Source organism: Uranotaenia lowii, chromosome 2 (genome assembly GCF_029784155.1).
Source record: "Uranotaenia lowii strain MFRU-FL chromosome 2, ASM2978415v1, whole genome shotgun sequence".
NCBI lineage: Eukaryota > Metazoa > Arthropoda > Insecta > Diptera > Culicidae > Uranotaenia > Uranotaenia lowii.
The window spans coordinates 53,794,358-53,816,281 of NC_073692.1; the positions used below are offsets into that span (position 1 = coordinate 53,794,358).

The 21,924-nt window shown below is 44.2% G+C and overlaps 1 protein-coding gene across 4 annotated transcripts in view; it reads left to right on the forward strand.

Moving 5' to 3' along the window:
• The window catches only part of LOC129740950 (uncharacterized), an 82,110-nt gene that overhangs the window by 59,151 nt on the left and 1,035 nt on the right, over positions 1 to 21,924 (forward strand). For all 4 annotated transcript variants that reach the window (XM_055732608.1, XM_055732609.1, XM_055732610.1 and 1 more), the window contains 5 exons: positions 11,545 to 11,792; positions 18,077 to 18,252; positions 18,994 to 19,243; positions 19,308 to 19,454; positions 20,614 to 21,919. In XM_055732608.1, the coding sequence (XP_055588583.1) occupies positions 11,545 to 11,792; positions 18,077 to 18,252; positions 18,994 to 19,243; positions 19,308 to 19,454; positions 20,614 to 21,919 (2,127 nt within the window). The remainder of the gene's footprint in view (positions 1 to 11,544; positions 11,793 to 18,076; positions 18,253 to 18,993; positions 19,244 to 19,307; positions 19,455 to 20,613; positions 21,920 to 21,924) is intronic.

Below are 21,924 nucleotides of genomic sequence, written 5' to 3' on the forward strand. Positions count from 1 at the left end.
GTTTGATCACAGACTGACTTTTACTGAACACATATGTAGGTTTCATCCAGAGAAACACCGCTGACTTTGAAGATATTTATCTATTGCCTCAAAGCGATTTTCTGTGTCTTGGTTCGTAGTGTATTGGAATATGCCGTGATAGTCTGGTAGCTTATCTGGAAGTAAAAATCGAAAGGATTGAGAGGGTTCAAAATAAGTTCTTAAGATATGCACTTCGACGACAGCCATGGAATGATTCCGTTAGACTACCACCTTCGCACTTTCACCCTTTAACTTGATGTGATTAAATAGTAAAAAAATACAAGTGGATTCTATATACATCGACTTTGCCAAAGCCTTCGACAAAGTTCCACACATTCTCGTGCAAGAAAAATTGAGGCGGGTTTCCAGAGTCGGCATATATTCGTATCTATTAAATCGTCAAGGCTATATAAATATTCGTGGAACACACTCCACCGTGTTCGAAATACCGTCCTGTGTTCCACAAGGCAGTCACCTAGGACCTCTAATCTTCGTGCTCTTCATAAACGACCTGGCTACTTTCTTTCAATCGTCTAAACTTATGTTTGCAGACGACTTAAAAATCTATCTGACCATCGACTTCAAGAAGACAAGAATAGAGTAATCGCATGGTGTGAGAAACACGGAATGGTAGTTAACGCTGAAAAACGCAAATGTGTCAGCTTATTCAAAACCAGAACCACAGTTGTCTTTAACTACGTTCTAGATAGTACTCCACTTGAAAGAGTGACTAACATAAAAGACCTGGGAGTAACCTTCCACCAAAAGCTCTCATTTACTCAGCATATCGCCACTACAACAGCAAAAACTTTTGCTTTGCTTGGATTTCTCCGACGAAACACTTTGAGCTTTGAGGACCCGTACACTCTCAAAATTCTACTCATCAGTCCGCAGTGTCTTGGAGTATGCGACACCAGTTTGGGCGCCTTACAACTCCGTTCATGTAGAAGTCAAGAGTTGAAAAAGTTCAGAAAAGATTTCTTCGCTTGGCAAGATCCCGTAAGGCTACCGCCTTACCCCCAAAGGTGTGGCCTGCTGTGTATCACATCGTTGAGTCAAAGAAGAGTGTACCGTGGCGAGCTATATAAATATTCGTGAAACGTCGTGTTCGAAATACCGTCTGATGGTCCACAAGGCAGTCACCTAGGACCTCTAATCTTCGTGCTCTTCATAAACGACCTGGCTACTTTCCGCAAACTGAAACGCGAAGCTGGAAGGATTGAGTCGATGATTAATACGTCCTAGACGAAGTATATGCTGACCCGCGGATCCGAGATCGATCAAACCCGCTTGTCCAGTGATAACAAGGTCACAATCGATGGCGACATGTTGGAGATAGTTGAAGACTTTGTCTATCTCGGCTCACTGGTGACCGCAGACAATGACAGCCGTGAGATCCGGCGGCGAATGATCAGCGAAAAAAGTGCCTACTGTGGACTCCCCAAGCAATAGCGGTCGAGGAGAATTAGCCCTCGCACGAAGTGTAATCTGTACATGACGCTCATTCTACCGGTTGTTCTCTACGGGCACGAGACGTGCATATTGCTCGAGGAGGACCTTCGTACACTCGGAGTTAACGATCGACGAGTGTTAAGAACCATCTTTGGCGGCGAGCAGGAGAACGGAGTGTGGAGGCGAAGGATGAACCACGAGCTCGGTCAACACTACGGTCTTTAATGTTCTTGGGGGTTCTCAGTGTTAATGTACCAACAATTTGCAATTGCATTAATTTCAACTAGGATGAAGTTCGATGACAATTTAGTTTTACGAGTTAATTTTTCCAGTTGTTTTTTGAAAAAACGAACACTATGCATATGGGCAAAAACTACAAATGAACACCCCCTCCGGGGCTCAATGGGCACCCTGAAACTCACAAAGCAAGCTATAAGGGATATAGAGTTGTTTTTGACATTTCTTAAACACACTTGCTGAGCGTGTACAGATGAGACGGGACAATTAACCTCAAAAACTCTCGGTACAAAAAAGGGGATTCGGTAGACAAACATGGTCGTTTTTGAGGTTAATGTCCTCAAAATTTAAAAGTATTAGTGAAACGCCATGAACTATGACACGAATACTACTAGCGGCAAATAGGATTATAGAAGAAGGTTGAACTTACACACACGATCCCTAATGTACTTTCTTGGTGAGCAACTTCAAATTAAAATTCAATAAAGATGAATTAAAGGTCTATTATACGGCAAAGAGTGCCCGTGTAACCCCATCTAGAGGTGCTCATTGCGCTCCTCATTAGTAAGTTACAACTCGTTAGAAACTTCAGAAGAATTACGCATACATTACAGAAATAATTAAACACTACTGGTCAACAGTTGAAAAATGAAAATTGGTTGAAATAAAGACTCAAGAAAAGTCCAAAACCGTACGTACGTGACTTCAATGCATTTGTATTTTGCACCCGATGAACTCACAGCTACCGTCAAGCCCACGTAAGTTGCTCCAACTTGTTGTTGCTTGATCCGTTTTCAAGGTTAGGATTTGTTATTGTTTCTTACCAATTGCAGGCGTTGTAGTTGGAAAAATATAGGCACAGAGCGCCGGTAGCGAAAAAAATCACTACGAGTTTTGCAGGGAAAACTCTGACAGCAGTCGGAACGAATTCCTGGAACTGTGCTTAGTATCAACAAATTATAAACGATTCGGATGTTTTGATCCGGTATAGTTCATGCCGTTATATTATTTTTGTTCAAAACAAATATTTTCACGTTGTTTTCATTTTTATTTTCTTACAATTTTTCTTGAATTTTTGAGTCTTTTAAGCGCCTAAAGCGGAGAGGTTCTAGCCACTCAGATGGCATCGCCCGTGTTCAATGCCTTTCTTGCTAATGGTGCAGCAAAATAAACAATTAAAACAACCGTCTGGCACCACACATATCAACTGAACATTGAAGGTGCGACCGCAATTCTCACGGTTTTTTTTTGGTCTCTCGTTGCTGTTTTCCACATCTCCCAACATTGTTAATGTGTTGTTGTTGCTTCACCACCATCTTTGCATATCTGACATTTGCAACAATTACAATCTGTCAGTCAGTCAGTCAGTCAGTCAGTCAGTCACTGGGGCAACAATTAATGTGGAAGAAAAAGTGAGGTAATTGAAACCAGATTGAACGATATCGTGTCCATTGGAAAGAGAAGAACCAAAAAAAAAAAGACAAAAAAAATACTAGTTTGATGCTGTTAGCGGTGATGCCGGTTTGTTCGGAAAAGTATTCCATGAATGGGTTGATTTTTTTTCGGGCTAGCACGCACTGATGCACAAACACCTTTTGGTGTTGTTGTTGGTACAAGAACAGTCTATAAAGAAAATATTAAACGAAAACAAAACAGCGAAAAATGTGTCGGATCAAGAGGAATGCGTACGTACGTACGTACGTATATGTTTGTACGTAAAGTATGAACAAATCAAATGCGAAAACTGAGGAAAAAACGCGTAAAGCGTAAATGGTTTGATATTTACACCCGTGGTGTCGAGAGAGGGAAAAACAAATGATCAATGAAAATTATCGCCGCATGAATGGGTTAGGCGTGCGAAAAGCTGTTAATTTATTTTTTTCGATGTTTGGATGAGTCTTTTAATGATTTTCCATGAATGAATCATGTTACAGTGTAAAACCTGTTATACAGCCATAGAAAAGATGGAGACAACCACCCCCCCCCCCCCCCCGTTTGAATTTTAAGTTCGAAAGTTTAAAGAAACCATTCTCGGTCTTCAAAACGGCTACACACCAAATTTCACATTGATTGGTTCAGTACTTTCCGAAAAATGTTCGAATTTTGTCATATTTTTGTTTATTTTGTATGAGAACCCCCCTCTTTTTGGGTTCGGAGGGGATTGAAGTATTATAGAAACCATTCCAGGTCTTGGAAACGGCTGCACCCTAAATTTCACGTTGATCGGTTCAGTAGTTTCCGAAAATTGATCGAATTGTGTCAAATTTTTGCCTATTTTGTATGGGGGCCCCCTCTCTTTGGATTTGGAGATGTTTGAAACTGTTATAGAAACCATTTCCGGTCTTGGAAACTGCTACACACCAAATTTCACATTGATCGGTTCAGGAGTTTCCGAAAATTGTTCGAATTATGTCAAGTTTTATTAGTTTTGTATGGGAACCCCCTGTTTTAGGCCTCGAAAGAGTTTTAAGAGACCATTCCCGGTCTTGACAACTATAGACCAAATTTCACGTTGATGGCTTCAGTACTTTCCAAAAATTGTTCTTTTTATCTCAAATTTTTGAAAATTTTGTATGGGAGCCTCATATTTTGGATTTGGAGGGGTTTGAAAGCATTATAAAAACCATTGCTGGTCTTGAAAGTGGCTACACACTAAATTTCACGTTGATCGGTTTCGTAATTTCTGAAATTATTTTTATTAATTTTGTATGGGAACCCTCTCTTTTTGGATTCGGAGGGGTTTGAAAGTATTATAGAAATCATTTCCGATTTCGAAAACAGCTACACACCAAATTTCACGTTGATCGCTTCAGTACTTTCCAAAAATTGTTCGAATTATGTAAAATGTTTGTAAATTTTGTATTGGAGCTCCCCTCTTATTAGATTCGAAAGGATTTGAAAGTATTATAGAAACCATTCCCGGTCTCGAAAACAGCTACATCCCAAATTTCACGTTGATCGGTTCAGTACTTTCCGAAAATTGTTAAAATTATGTGAAATTTTGTGATTTTCTATGGGAGCCTCCCTCTTTTTGAATTCGGTGAGGTTTGAAAGTATTATCGAAACCATTCCCGGTCTTTATAACGGTTATGCACCAAATTTCACGTTGATCGCTTCAGTACTTTCCGAAAATTTTTCGGAAAATGTAAAATTTTTGTAAATTTTTTATGGAAGTTCCCCTCTTTTTAGATTCGAAGGGGTTTAAAACTATTATGAAAACCATTCCCGGTCTCGAAAACAGCTACACACCATATTTCACGTTGATCGGTTTAGTAGTTTCCGAAAATTGTTCGAATTGTGTCGAATTTTTGTTAGTTTTGTATGGGAGCCCCCTCTTTTTGGATTCGGAGGGGTTTGAAAGTATTATAGAGTCTTGAAAACGGCCGCACCAAATTTCACGTTGATCGGTTTAATAGTTTCCAATATTATTTTTATTAATTTTGTATGGGAGCCCCCTCTTATTGGATTCGAAGGAGTTTGAAAGGTTTTAGAAATTATTCGCGGTCTTGAAAACGGCTACACACCAAACTTCACGTTGATCGCTCCAATAGTTTCCAAAAATTGCTCGATTGTATGGGGCTTTTGTATGGGGCCCCCCTTTTTCTTGGATTTAGAAGTGGTTTGAAAGTATTATAGAAACCATTCCCGGCCTTGAAAACGGCTGCACACCAAATTTCACATTGATCGGTTCAGGAGTTGCCGAAAATTGTTCGAATTGGTCAAATTTTTGCTTATTTTGTATGGGACCCTTACGAATAGGTTTCACTTCAAGAGACTCCATACGGTATGGTTTTTGAATCAGAAAATCATTTGGAGTCGTAGGCCTGCGTATCCGTGCATGATCATTGAGTTGAGAGATCTGGAGATTCATTTAAAAGCTTTTTTATCTGGGATTTTCACGTTTGGAAGATCGTCAAACTGGGAATTGTCAAGGGAATGCCAATTAAGAGGAGAGGTTGGAGGATTAATCATCCACTGGAAAGTAGTCTAGCCAAAAATCTGTTGGAAGACTGTCAGCCGGATACCATTGAGAGGTCATCCGACTGGGACATCAAATCGTTGGAACCGATAATTCATTAGAAAGCCGCTGACTCGGAAATCTGAAGGAAGGTCGTTAAGCCAAACGGGAATTCGTCGAGAGAAACCCTTCCGATGGTCGTCGAGGGTAGGGAATCTTCTGAAAAATCTTGGAGTGGGGATACTGGATACAGCACAAGTGCTGGCGGCAACTCCTCTGAGTCCTTTGGGGAAACTCTGTATAAAGTAGCTGGCCTGGGTCTTCTAAGGCTCCTATCCTTTTCCATGCTCATGAATGGAATATCATGGTGACAGCTAAAGGCAGTTATATCACCGTGAGGCGATCACTTTGTTTTGGGATTCATGATTATGCTTAAGATAACTAAAAAAAGCGGAGATGTTGAAGAAGCTCAAACCTCAAGAATGATGGTCTGACGGAAGGGAATGGTAGAAGCAAAGCGTTTACACAAGTAGGTGATAACCGGGTAAACGATTAAGTTTCGGAGGAATTCGTCTTGGAAATTGAAGAGCAGGTGCATCTCTGAACCAGATGGATTAGTAAAACACGATCGGTAAATGGCGGGTAGAATAGCGGACATCGAGTTATCACTAGAAGAAGTCGGACTTGGAGTCTCTAGGGTAGAGTTAGGAACAGGTCGCAGAGTAGAGTCGTCAAGAGAAGAGGTATGAATAAGTGCTGGAGGTGGCTTCGATCGTGATTAATGCCGTTCAACGCAATAGTGGGAGTTTGATCTCCTGTCATCAAAGGAAAGTTTCATTGGGTTTCTCGGTAGGATTAGTGGCCCGGTTATAAACACGAAAAGGTATACCGTGAGTTAACCCATGGTTTCAGAGTTACAAATCGAATGGAGGCGCTAAGCCGTGGAGTGCAATTCATAAACAAAATTTACCAAATGTGTGAGCAACTACACCGACAAACCAGATTCTACTCCAATAATGAACTTCCTTGGATGCGGAATTATCGGTATAAGATTCTATGCCATACCGGCATTAACAACCTTTCTAATAAATGGCATTGTATCTAAACCGGCCGGCAATAGAAAACCGTTTCTAGTTCCATTCCCCTCGCATTCTAATCTCTCTCCCATTAAAGACAAAGGAGGATGAAAAAAATACACCGGCCAAACGGCAGACGGCCAATGCAGTGCTTTTTTTTTGATAATCGTCGGTGGCAAGAGATCTATGACAAAAACTTTCGTTTTCTAACCGACTCAGATGGTGAACTGCGTAAGATATCGAACTGGCAAGCCGAAATGAGATGTTGTAGTGAGTTCGATTCTCACTATATTTTTTTTCGGATGAATTATCCAACAGGATAAAAATCCCAAAAAATGTTTTTTGCTTCGCCTCAATGTAGTGGTTATCGTTTTGCTTAGGAGCTCGAATCTTTATGTCAGTAGTGCTTTTCCAATCATATTATCTGTAGTAATCAAAATCTCTCCTATGGGTGTAGAAAATGGACTTCTTGGCAGTTATTCTTCATGAACGTAAGAATAGTGCACTCTTCGTCTATTGTTGCCTAATGAAACCAAAAATCTTATTGAACTATCTAGAACTCTTTCCCTAAACTCATGTTCCTCTCTGGATGAAACGACGTTTGATGAGGTCCAGTATCATAGACTATATGCCCCTTGTGCGCTTCTGAAAAAAAAAAACGAAAAAATAACAAGTTACGAGCTCAGAGCATAATCATAGTATCGAGCTACCGTGCTACCACTGAAATTATGTTCATTCTCTGCGCAATAATTACCCAGCCAGCCAGTAGATGTGCTCGCGAATCTGAAACAAAGCTAGGCAAAGTAGTGTAATTAATCACAACTTACCGGCAAGCGGCGCGCGGCAGACCCAGCAGTTCCCTCAACAAATCAGTGCTGGTACTTAATTCACCTTTTCCGCTTGCTCTTGAATGCTAATCCACCTCATTCGTTTCAACGGCTGTCTGAATCTCAACCAACAACTTCATCACCGGCTGCGCGCTCTGTTCATCCGCCGCCACCCAGATTCGCGAAAAGTGATGAAACCTCCTCCGCCCGGTAATCGGGGTGTGATTCATCTACTAAGAGGGAAACCTGCAGATCTACATACACGAGTAACCATACGACCTGGTGCCATTATTTTCATATAAGTAGCAGCAGAATCAGATACAATGGATCGCTTGGTTCATTGGAGCTTAAGTTTCGGTGCAGTTTCGAATGTGGCTAATTTGATTACTAGCCGAAAACCTGAGAATGATTGAGATCGATTGGTTCGCCAAAATGAGATGACGAGTTCGTTGGATCACCATCGAATTATCTTTCTAATTTTACCTATCTTGAGAAGGTGCTACGCGGCGCGTTCGTCAGAAAATTTGGGTACCGGGGCCTGCCTGGCCCAGTCGAGAAATAATTATATATACGTTTATGATTATCAACTGGCCAAAATTACAGGGCACATTAGACTCTTGAAGATGATAATTTGAGCTTAAATTACAGTTATGATGAAGTGAGAAGTTGCACACTTTTTATGCAACCGAAGGAGGTGTATTTGCACCTTAACTGGTCTATTGAATAATTGTGACATTGGGTATTGGAAACTGTTATTCGACCTCTGAAAATTAGGGTTTTTTGGTGTGTTGCTTTAAAGTGGGTTAGAAGAATAGGTCTTAAATTAAAAAATCCCAAGAATTTTACGCAAAATCTTCTTTATTTTGGCTGATAGGGGAATTCAATTTCCCATGATCCAAGTGCTAGGTACTGGTACACCTCTAACATTGATTTTTTAAACATTTCAAGCCAAGTTCTGTAGTCTGGAATAAATAATTTCTCTACCGTTACTAGCATAAGTAGCTGCTACTAGCACACTTCTAACGACGATTTTTTTTCATATCCAAGAACGAGTATTTAAATATAGCTCATGCTAGTACACTTCTGGCATTTATTTTCGGCATCTTCAAACGAATCCACTCCACACAATTATTTTTCTACCGGCGCATTAACATTAGTAGCTTCTACTAGCACCCTGCTAACAACGATCAACTAGCATGTTTCCACACCGATTTTTGTCATCTTCAAACCCTTTCACCCAAAACGTCGAAAGATATATAATGAGAAACAGAACTAACCCACTTCAAAATCAATTTTCACCAGTTATGCCTAGTCCACACTAGGCAACTTGAACTCTTTGTGTAACCTAGCCTTTCGATACATCCCAAGCTCTTCCACACAAGGGATTGTACAATGTAGATAGAAATGAACAATTTTTCAAATTTCTGTACCAATAGTAATAGCTTATACTAGCACACTTTTGACATCGAATTCGGCAGCTCCAGGAGGTCAGGGGTGCGCCGCGAACGTGTGTAGGATACCCCAACGTCGGGGGGTATCCGAGTAGTGATGCTTCCTAAGGGGGAAACTGCAGGGATAAGACTTTACTTTCCTCGTAGCGAATCTCGAGGGAAGAGGGTTAACCACTGTCAGAGGATACCCACGGGTAGAGAGGCTCTCGATGCCGGGCGAGCCTCTCGAGTCGGTGTAGGATGTCGTCACCGTCGGGAAACATCCGAGTCGTAGCGTTTCAAGTCCCGAACGTGTACCAAAAATCCTAGGGTTGCCAGCCAAGGGGGATAAAGAAGACCGGACAACGGTCGGAGTAGACTGACCCCATCGACGGGAGACTGTCGAGTAGAGTGCGTCCGACCCCACGGTTTGAAGCTACAAAGATAAGACAATACCTTCTGCACGTTCGTGCGTAGGATGCTCCACCTTCGGGGAGTATCCGAGTAGGGCGGTTCTCAACGACAGAAGCTGCGGGGATAAGACTTGACCTTCTTCGCAGTGGAAATCGTTGGGAAAGGGTTATTCCACGTTCGGGGAATACCCACGGGTAGAGTGGCTCTCGACGCCGGGTGATCCATTCGAGTCGGAGTAGGATGACGTCTTCGTCGGGAATCATCCGAGTCGTTGCGTTAAGTCCCGCGCGTGTGCCGTAACAGGAGCGAGTCTAGGATGAGCTGCTCTCGATCAGGCACACGACGGGCAAGGTGGCAAACCTCCAACCCTGAAGATAAGAGATCGGGCCTCGAGTCGTTAGAGGAAAGGTCAGGCCTCAAACCTTCAGGCGGAGAGATTTGTGTGGTTAACCCCGAGTCTTTATGATGAGGGGTCGGTCTCGAGTCGTAAGAGGAGGGATCAGGCCCCTTATCAACAAGAGGAGGGGTACAAGTGGTCACCTCGAGTCATTACGAGGAGAGGTCAGATTTCAAGTCGTTAGAGGAGAGATCGGGCCTTGAATCGTGCAGAGGAGAGGTAAACCTCGAGTCGATGCGAGGAGGGGTCGGATCTCAAGTCGTTAGAGGAGAGATCAGGCCTCAAGTCGCGAAGAGGAGAGGTTTGTGTGAGAATCTCGAGTCATTGCGAGGAGACGTCGATTCTCAAGTCGTTAGAGGAGAGTTCAGGCGTCGAGTCGTAAAGACGAGAGGTTTTGCTGAAAGTGGTCTCGTTAATGAGTATTGCCTTGGAGCACATTAGCGACCTAAACAGTTCGAGGTGGGAACCAGGTCTGCGACCCCAGGAGGAGTTTAGGGAGTAGGGAGTATACACGGAGTATATCATGAGTCTTCCCATTGTACCCATGGACCCAGAGTAGCAAACTGGGGGGACGCGGTGGCGCGCCGTGCCTTGGAATACAATCCGTAAACCGGGATTTACCACCTGTGGTTACCAACTAAAAAAAAAGGCATCTCCAAACCAAACCCCTTTGTCCAAGAGGTCGCAAAATACAATCAAAAACTTTTTTTTAAACTTGCACAAGTACAATTCGCTTATACTGGCACACTTTTCACATCCATTTTCGTCATACATAAGTCAAGCTCAAGTGGTCTCAAGATATAGTGAGAAATTGACATTTTTACAACGTTACTAGCAGTATTAGCTGATACTTACACACTTTTAACTTTTTTTGTCAACTGCAATTCAAGCCCTTTCACCCAGGGAATAACAATGTATGTACTTGCCGGTCTTGATAGGGCCCAAAAAGTTTCAAACGGTTTCGATTGAGGACTTTGTTGGATTGGCCGAGCCGTCGTGTCCTTTTAGTAGTGAACTGATGCCAAATCCGGCCAAATCATTACTAGGTGGTCGTGCTTGCGGAGTCGGCGTTGATTTAAAATGAAGTTTCAAAGCCTTGCACATCCTTAGAGAATTGAAAATTGTTATTTGGGATCGAAGATTTAAGAAAAATTATCAAAGAATCGATATTATCTATTAGTTTGTAGCCGAAATCCTCTAACTAAATAGTGTCCTGAACTCTCTCCTAGATGTAATCCAAAACTTGTGATTCCGGATCCCCATATGTGTTCATTACCAGATAATAAAATTTTAACAGCTCGATAAAATTTTCCATCCAAAATGTGTGTTTCAGAGCAAACGCCCGAGATGATTCAATAAAGTGTGCCAATTCCGGTCGATGATGAGCAAGCCGACCTTCTTTTTTGTTGCAACTTGTGCTGACGACAGCATGTGTTCGATCACCATAACTTTGCATATTAAAGCGCACAGTTCGTCCAGAAATAGACGTGGACGAGACATTCCTGTTATGAACTCAGCTCACCTGACCAGGCAGCCGCAATTTCCCATAGAAGAGCAAAAATAAAACTAGCAGTAATTTCCCACCCGTTATTTATCGATGTGTCTCAATCAAACGGTGATTAACCTGAACGGTGTTTTTTTCTCTCTGTCTCTGTTTCATTCCATGTCACCTGCCCCCGATTGATTGTTGAATCCTTCTGTGTTGCCCTCCCCCGGTGAATGTTTGGTCCAGATCCAGCAAAGCCGAGAAAAATGCAGACGGGCTACAGGAAGTGGAACGGGAAGTCGACCGGTACAAGGACATCCTGCAGAACCTTAACAAACGGATCGCGACCACAGTTTCGGCCGGGCAACCGCAGGATCCGGCAGCCAAGGAGAAACGGATCCGGAAGGTGGCCGAATTCCAGCTGGGTCAGCTGATGGAGGAATCGGTGAAGGATTTGCCGGTTGGACTGTTGCGGGACGTGCTGGACAAGTGCGGTAGGTTTGTTTTTTTGGTGTGATGATTTATTAATCGCATGTTCCCATGTAATTTTTTGAAACAATGCATTGCAATGTAACAGAACCACTCACCCTCCTCTTACCCCTTTGAAGGAAATGTAGAACTGTTTTTTTATTATTAAAAAGTCTTTTCAAAAGAATCGATCCGTTTTTATTTTTAGTTTTTTTTTGCTCCGTACCAATTCGGTACCAATTAGTGTCCCTAGTCATTTTGGCGGCTATCCAAAAATCTTGGAATCCTTTTTTTTCTCTTCCAAAGTGTATATGTTCTTACTTTTTTGAAGCACAAATCACTCTTGGATGCCATTTTTTTTTGTTGGAAAATAGGCCTTTTCCGATCGTTCCTTTTCCTTTGTTGTATCTAAGCATCCGAGGATAAATAGATATGTCGTCTGATAAAAAGTTTTGAGGCAAGATGTACTAGATCGGTCCTAGCTCTAACTAAATCTATTAAAAACAAGGATATGGGTTAGCTCATGAGCTCTTCAAAATAGCGATAATTCTAATGACGAAGGTAACGGAAGACACAACAAAGAAAATGCAGACTTTGACCAGCTTGGTCTGAGTTAAGTAAAATATTCATAAGGAGAGACACGTATTAGAGAAAAATATAAAGGTACTTAGTCTAAACTCTAGATTGGGTACACTGAGCTTAAACTTACATTACAGAGAATCTTACATGGTCAAGTTGTTGGGTGACCAGTGACCCCAGTCCACCTGGGGCCTCTGGTCATAATTCCCATCCGGACCTGCATCGAAGGCTGTACCCGAGATGGGAGACCAAGTCCGCGTTTAAGCGCTCATCGGCTAACTCAGTTTCAAGTCCAAACTCCAGCATATATACCGTGCCTCTTGTTACGATTCAAGACTAAGGACCTCTCCTCTGACGACTCGTGGTCCGGCCTCTACTCGTAACTCGAGGATCGCTTGGTTTCCACGACTATCGTGCGCTCCGCCTCTGTTCGAAACTACTGCAAGACACCAATGACCTCTCCTCTAACGACGAGGCCCTCTCCTCTTTGCCGGCCGTGTGCCAAATCGAGAGCATCTTATCCTGGACACGCGTAAGTCACAGCACACGTCCGGGGTTTTATGAAAGTACTCGGATGATTCCCGACGAAGACGTCATCCTACACCGACTCGAGAGACTCACCCGCCGACAACGTGAAGTCACTCTACCCAAGAGTATTCCGCGGCGTAAATACTCTTCCCCCTACGAGTTCGACTGCGAATAATGTATAGTCTTATCCCCGCAGCTTCCGTCGTAGGGAGCGCGTTCTACTCAGATATTCCACGAGTAGAGGTAGGAAGTAGAGTCTTATCTTTGTATGCTTTACTGCTAGGATAGGTATTCTACTCCGACCTTGGTCCGGTCTTCCTCCTTCCTTTGGCTAGCAACCCTGGGGCTGGCAACCCTAGGCATTTTGACCGCCGTGTGCCGAATCGAGAGCAGCTTATCCTGGACTCGCACCTGTCACAGCACACGTACGGGTCTTTTACGCTTACGACTCAGATGAATTCCGACGGTGAAGTCATCCTACCCGACTCTAGTGACTCATCCGACGGTGACGTGAGACCACATCACCCGAGGGTATTACGCGACGTGAATACTCTTCCCCCTACGAGTTCGACGGCGGAGAAGGTCGTGTCTTATCCCCTCAGCCTCCATCGCAGAGGGCGCGTTCGACTCGGATACTCCGTGACGGTAACGGTGGAAGTACTCAAACACACACGCGCGACGTACCTAACAGCTCGGCATACGCAGAAGATAAAGTCTTATCTTTGTATTCTTTACTGCCAGGTTAGGACGCACACTACTGAGATGCTCCCTCACGAAGGAGTCACCCTACACCAGTCGCGGACTGGTTCTGATACCAACTCCTCTGCAGGGCAGTCATGATCCGGGTGAACCCATCGCTGACCATGCGTCAAGTATTGGTATCCTCCGCACGATGTTTTCGGCTGTCGTGTTTGGTCCGCAGGTGGCAAACATGTTAGTGCGTACCCCTTCGACCCTCGGACAGTTGAACACTACGTGCTCTGGTTTTCAACTGTCTCACCGAAGGTTGAGCCGAATGGCGAGGCCCCGTTCCCAAACCGATGGTGGTACTGCATGAAGCATTCGTGACCAGTCAAAAACTGTGTCATGCAGAAATCTACCTCTCCATGTTTCCGATCCATCCAAAGTCCGACGTTAGGGATCAAGCGATGGGTCCACCGGCCGCGTTCCGAGCTGTCCCACTGGTGCTGCCAGCTGGACATCGAGGGCTCTCTGGCATGTTTCCGCACATCAGGCATGTGCCTGTGCTCGTAGCAGAAGGTATTTTCCTCAGCAAGACCGAGATGGGCATGACCCCCGCCACATCACCAGCTGCCGAGGACACCGTTCGGTATGCGCTGATAACTCGCTGGTTCATCAGTCGCTGCAGGCTGCGGAGCTTTACACTGCCTGCTCAAGGCTGCCGCTCTGTACCGAAAAACGGACGAGGCCACACTCGCCAGGACCCTCCTTTGGTTGCAGCGGATCGCCGAGTTGTTCGACATGGCCCTTTAGAGGGCCACTCTTACAGGCGTAGTCGACGTGGGCCGTAAAGCTCAGCCGGTCGTCGATCGTGACCCCCAGGTACTTGATCGCACGCTTGGATTCGATTGCGCACTGTCCAGCTGCAATCGTCCCTGATTGTGCTGAAATCAGGTTGGTGATCAGCACCATCTAGGTCTTCTAGTGAGCCAGATGCAAGCTTTTGGAGCGCATCTAACTTTCCACCTTCTCAATCGCTACTGTGGCGAGTAGCTGGACCTCTACGGTTGATGAGGCTGATGCCAGGAGAACCACGTCGTCGGCGAAACCCACAAGTCTCACTCCCGTGGGGAGACGCAGTCTCGGCAGCTCGTCTTAAACGATGTTTCATAATACCAAACCGAGTATCGATCCTTGTGAAACCTCTGCCTAGACGCTCACTGTTTTCAATCTCTTACTGGTCATGTACTGTAGTTGGTGATTACGGATGTAACTCTCCACCATCCTACAGATATATGCCGGAATCCTCATACGAATGAGCTACGACGTAATTGCTGCCCAACTGACGCTTTTGAAGGCGTTCTTCACGTCAAGGGTGACCACTGCGCAGAACCGGTCTCCTCTCCTCTTCTTCAGTCTGGCTTCGTAAGGCATGAGCATAATCCGAATAAATATCAACCTCTTCACGGAGGCTCAACAGCTCTTGTGACATATGGCAGTGAAGAAAATGCTGAACGGGGAGTAAGTAGCAGATATATAAGCAGTTTCATATGGCAAGATATATAGAAACCGATTCTCTACCTGTCCGTGGTGCTAGTTGGGGTGCGATCAATCTTAGCGGAGATCGGATATCCAACCCCGTTGGATGCTTTAGTCGTATGCTAATTGAGTTAGGGGGCTGTTCTCCATGTCAGGGGCGGCGTGCGGAGTACAACAACGTCCTGGTGGTGTTCGGGATCCAAAACAGCAACATCACGAGGGTCGTCCTGCGAGATAGTGGGGTTAGCTGCGGACCTTTCGAGCTCGTGACTACAAAAAAACACAAGCAACGAACAACGAACAACAAGTTTCGGATGGAAATCGGCAAAGACCCACGCGACCAAAAGGGACTAGCGATTGGAAACTTGGAACATGGAACTGCCGATCTCTTAATTTCATGGGCAGTACCCATGTGCTCTCCAACGAATTGAAGAGCCGCAAATTCGACGTCGTACCGCTGCAGGAGGTATGCTGGAAGGGCTCCACGTTACGAACGTACCAAGATGGTCATGCGTTCTACCAGAGCTGCGTGATCACACACACGAGCTTGGGACAGCTTTTATAGAGATGGAGAAGATGAAAAAGCGCATGATCGAGTGGTGGCTGATCGACCCACGAATGTGCCGGTCGAGAATCAAGGATCGGTTCTTCAACATCAGCATCATCAACGTGCACAGCTCTCACCTCGGTAGTACCGGTGACGACAAAGAAGAATTATACGCGCAGCTTGAAGGTGAATACGACCGCCGACCAAACCATGATATCTAGGTCGTCATCGGAAATTTTAACGCTCAGGTCGGCCTGGAGGCAGCATTCAAACCGCCAATAAGAAGGTTCAGTGCGCACCAACTGACCAACGGAAACGGCCTCAGACTAATAGATTTCGCCGCCTCCAAACGAATTGCCGTACGTATTACCTTTTTCCAGCACCGCCTCCAACACAAGTACACCTGAAGATCACCGTACCAAACGGAATCATAGAACGACCACGTTTTGATAGACAGTCGGCACTTCTCGGACATCATCGACGTCAGATCCTGTCGAGGGGCCAACATCGAGTCAGACCACTATCTGGGGATGGTAAAAATGCGTCCAAAACTCATCAAAATGGGCCCGGACAAGTTGGCCGATGGAAAGAGAGGGCAATATACCCCATTTACAAGAAATTGGACAAATTGGACTGTGAGAACTACCGAGCGATCATTGTCCTAAATGCCGCCTACTGAGTGCTGTCCCGAATCCTACTCCGCTGCCTAACGCCACAAGCAAACAGATTCATGGGAAGTCATCAGGCCGGCTTCATGGAGGGACAGTCTATGACGGACCAGATCTTCACATTACGGCAAATCCTCCGAAAATGCCGTGAACACAGAGCCAATACGCATCATCTATTCAGCGACTTCAAAGCCGCATACGACACGATCGACCGTGACGAGCTACTGAAAATCATGGACGAGACTGGCTCTTCCGGGAAGCTGACCAGACTGATCCACTGCCTGCTGTTGTCTTGTGTTGTGCCTACTATGGACTTCACAAGAAACTGCGGTCGAAAAGACTTAGCCATCGCACGAAGTGTAACCTGTGCATGACGCTCATTAGATGTTGCATGATACCCAAAGTCGACGGGATCTTCCTTTGTAACGGATACGCTACGTCGAGGTGGACCTAGATAATCGTTGGCGCTATGGTGGATAATATATTCGAGGACCCTACAGGTCGAATCCCGGTGGTTATAGTTTCAACGCGTAGACCCAGGGATTAGTTAGTTCCCTGATGGATGCCAGAAGATTAAGTCTCCTTGAAGCTCTTGCAATGTTGAAAGTGAACCTTGCCAACGTTGGCCAACTCAGTACCACGAACGAAGCAGCCGTAAATCCATCGCAGATGTAACAAATGGTAGTTCGACAGCTAACATTCAAACAGTTTCATACACGATGCGAATCGTTTTCACAGCGACAGAATTTCATCGCATTTGCCCAAATGTGGTGTAGTCTATGGCCCGCTTCTTATATCGTATTCGTTTTTGTTTAGTTTTGCACCGGTTCACTACCGGAAGTTTTCGAGCTCGTTTTCACGATGAGTGGTCCACTGGTAGTGTAATGTGGACGGTGGCACACTCTGAAAATATTCAATGTTGCTTGTGCCTTCACCAATACTATCGTGAATTTTGGAAGGTCGTGCTTCTCGATGCACAGCTTGATGTTTACATTTGGCACTCTCGATATCACGCACACTAACTATAAGTAAGAACAGTTTTTGGCCGGGACGGTGCAACACTATCGAGTGGTGTAAACGAATACGGGATTTGTAGTAGTAGACCTCGTCAATACGCCCTCATGCGAGGTAGTTTAACTCGAACTTCAGAGAATGTCCAACTTGGACAGTCCAAGTAGAGCTGACGATTACTCTTTAATTTCCCTGCAATGGATATCGAAGAAAAAAGAAGTGTTCAAGGTGGTTTCTCTCGGGATAGGATGGTCATTCGTCGTCAGTAAAATCATTTGAGTCAGCGTAGAATAAACTGTTTGGTAGGATTCATCTGTGTAGTATGCATTTTATGAAGTGTGAAACGATTTTTTAGTCCGTGTATGAGTACTGCCGTATAAAGTTTAAGTGCCTCTCATTCGAAGTAAAGTTTTATGGCAGTCTACGGGTAGGATCAAGATCAAAGGCTTCAGGTGAAGTTTAGGGCGAAGGAGATATCACGTGCCTATATAAGTCGTCTAAGATTATGTATTCCAGTATGCGTGGTCATTTGCCATTTGAAAAAATAGGGTTGTGTGACAACTTGTGTCAATCCCGAAAGGATTCTTACATTCAGCTACAGTTTAAAATTTTTACCAGCCAATCCACTGGAATCTGAAAAGTTAAGCGGAATCTTTAAAAATATTTCAAAATGTTACAGTTCCAATTTTTTCGTGTGGATTTTCTATATTGTTATACGACAAACACTCGAGACTAATCACATCTCTTATCTCCACAGCCCGTCTGGAGAAAACCATCGCCTCCGAGGTGGTCAACAACGAGGTCAACGTGGAGAACTCGGTCAGCAAGAACCTGAACGACATCATCGAGCGCCATCTGGCCACCATCCAGAAGCAGAAGCGTACCGTGAGCAAGTGCCAACAGGAGTACGATGCGACCCGGCAGAAGTATGATGTAAGTGTTGGTTTGTTTTGTTTTTGTTTTTTTTTCGCGCAACTCAACGACGGACGGTCGATGACTTCACCCTTGGAAGGAGGTATTATCTGATTTGTTGTTGATTTTTTTTGCTCTGTTCCAAGCAGTTTTATAGAACTGCCAGGGCTGGTTTGTGTATATGCATTGTGATGATGAGGGGTTGAAAGTGATGAATCATTTGTTTAACTTTGCTGCATGTACTCACTGCTGGAACAAGCTATGGGCGATTCTAGAGCTGGAGGAGTAGCTAACCTTCACTTTTCGTTTTGCAAATTTGAATAGTTGCGGGTTTCCGATGAGCTGATGATTCCCAGCTGAAGTTGTCATTTATCGGCGTCGTCGTTTTATTGGTAATCATTTCGCAAGAGAATTTGACTGGTTTTGATTCATTGAATGTTCATATACTAGGCAGGTTTATCTAGTATTCAACATGTACGAGTTTTGCGCAGTAGCCAAGGATGCTTATTTTTACTGTATTTTTAGCATGTATGCCTTCCCTTAACTTTGTATATTTTAAAGGTTCACAGAAAATTTATGATTCTTTTAAAAAAGTTCGTCCAAAATCACAAGGTCTTAAGCAAATTGTAGTACAAATACATTTTTTCATATGTCGGATTGTCAGATTTCTAAACAGACAGGTTGAGGTTCTAATCGTCCATCAAGATTGTGATCATTTAAAAAATATATTTATTTTTAAATTTCCCTACATTTTATTCGCAGTCCGCGCAACGCAACAGCGACCAGCTGGGGAACCAGGCGAAGCTGGTACAGCTTAAGGATGACCAGGAAGAGCTGCACAGCAAACTGGAGAAGGAGCGGGATCTATACGAGTCCTACATGTACGAATTGCTCGCCGAGGAGGAGAACATTGCGAACTACGTCAAGGAGTACGTGAAGCATCAGGAACTGTACTATACCTCGGCCCTGCGGGAAATCCAAAGTACCATCAACGGTATGGATGGGCTGTTTCGTAAGTTTCACTTAAAATCTTCGGCTAAATGTTTTAATGCTCACATTTTTACTTTAAATTTTAGGAAGGAATAATAAACAGACTTTCAACACACCGCTGCGAGAACATCTGAAGGCGACTGATCGAAAGATTGCTTACGTGATCGAACTGTGCGTGTGCTGTCTTCTAGAGAAAGGTCTCTACGAAGAAGGGCTACTACGGGTAGGATGTGGTGAGTATCTAAAAAGAGTTTTGAGAACTTGAAAGTTCTTGTCGCTTTCTTCTATGGCCAGATTTTTATTTAACCCTCATTCGCTCTTGAGTGTTAGTATAGGGTTACCATATACCGCGGCACCAAAAAGAGTACATCGAGATCATTTATCCAAAAAGTCAGGAGAAACGTTAAACAGTAGAACCCCACTTATCCGCGCTCCTTCTGAGCTCCCGCGACCACCTCGGATAAGTGAAACCTCGGATCGAACGAAATACAATGACAAACCCTATCCTTTTGCTCTGGTATTGCATATCATTCAGGCGCATTATCGGTTCTTTAAACTTTAAATTTTGTACAAATCGATTGAGAAACAAGAGAAATATTGCGCCGTTAGTCAGGAGTATTAAATTGACACTCCAAAATCTCCCAACGAGTAATCAAATCTTGGACGGACTAGGGTTAACATTATATTTCTTGATTTCTCTGAATCTAAAACAAATGTTTCTTTTTCAAATGTGATTCCCTTCTTCTTAAGCCTTTCTTAATGAAACATCACCTTTATGCGATACCATTTCTTTGAATTTCTTTTGCGATTTTATTATCTTCATGAAATAACACAACGTTATCTTTTATTTGCTGATAGCAGCTGTACATTTGTTATGAATCTGGAGAATTCTACTTTTTTTTGCTATTTGCCTTTTTTCCTTCTTAGATTCCAGAGCGATTAATAGTGACTATAGTTTTTTTTTAATACGTATGTACATACTACCGTGTGAAAAAATTTATTCTAAAAAAACCCTGTTAAAATCGTGCTTACTGCTAAAAACAGCGTTAATTCCGTGCTCATTGCAAACCGTGTAATAAATCGTGCTATTAACAAAATCTGTTTAAAATATTGAAATTGGAACTGACACCAGCTCTTTAACTTCAAAAAAATTGACATAAACCTGAGATTTAAACCCTGACCAAGATCTGGGAGCTATGAAGTGAGACCTGAGATCTGAAATCTTAATCATAAGACCTTACACCTCAGTCCTTATTCTTAAAGCCTAAGATCTGGGATTTAAGATCTGAGATAGGGTACATAATACATGATACGCTCCAGTTTTTTCTGGGAATCTATAAATATACAATGAAGCGTCGTGATCTTTAATAACCCATTTCACCACTCTTTCAGCATCTTCGAAGCTGCGGCGCATGATATCGGCGATAAATGCAAACTATGTGGCACCTCCGCTGGCGGACAAGTATGCCGATCCCCATGTAATCGCCGGGGTACTGAAAAAGTATCTCCGAAGCTTACCGGAACCGCTGCTGACATTCGAGTTCTATCCGGACTTTGTGTCGGCAGCGCAGAAACAAAACGAAACGCAACGGAAGGCGGCCATCCTGAACATCGTGAACCAGCTGCCCCGAGAGAACTACGACAATCTACGATACCTCACCAAGTTCCTGTCCTACCTGTCGGAGAAGAATCAGGAAAACAAAATGTCCCCCCAGAACATTGCTATAGTGATGTCTCCGAACTTGCTCTGGTCTCCGAATGAGAACGAGAATTATATTGACCAGGTCAACAGCACCGCGACGGTCAACACAATAGTGGAAGCGCTGATCGCTGATTGGGGCTTCTTTTTCGAAGGCGAAGTGAACTTTTATCAAAGTATGAGCAGAGATTCGTTGTTTCCGGATAATGGTGGTTTTCCGGTAGATAAGGATATGCCGGTTAGGGCAATGCCTCCCGGTAGTGATTACATGTCCAAATCAATGATAGTGACAGCCACCGCGGTTAGCCAGGATGATGTTCGATACTACAACAGTGGTGGGGGAAGCGGCGGTGGAGGAGGAGGAGGGACGAGCTCCAACAACTCCCACAAGGCCTCGATGTCACATTCCCGCAGCAGCAGCCACGATACTAGTCTAATTCTAATCAACAGCAATGATCAGCTCAACAAACATCGGAGTCAGTCAAATAGTTCTCTTTCTGATCATTCCAGTCCCCCGCACGAGAGCAGTCCGAAACCAACGGTAAGGCGAAAACACAACAAACAAGCAGCCCCAACGCCACCCGACAGTCACAGCAAGGGTGCTTCAACGAATTCCTCTGGACACCATGTGAGGGAATCGCGCGGTGAAGGAAAGCTATCGTCAAACACGACGGCTTTCTTCAAGCAGCTCAACAACAATCAGAACCACAGCATCGACCGAGGGGACGACAGTTTTCAGTCGCTACAGCACACGGCCCTCATGCAGGCCCAACAGGAGTACAGCAACGATCGGCAACCGATGATGATGGTGCGGGCCGAAAGTCATGACAACCTGCTGAAAATGTCCAAATCCGCTGGGGACAAAATCCCTCCCCCGCGACCGGCCGCAGTGCAGATTGGCGATAGTCACACGTTAAACCGTAGTCACAAGCAGCATCACCAAAACAACAATAGCAAACTACCAAATGCTTCCCATTGTGATACTAGTAGCAGTTTAGGGTATG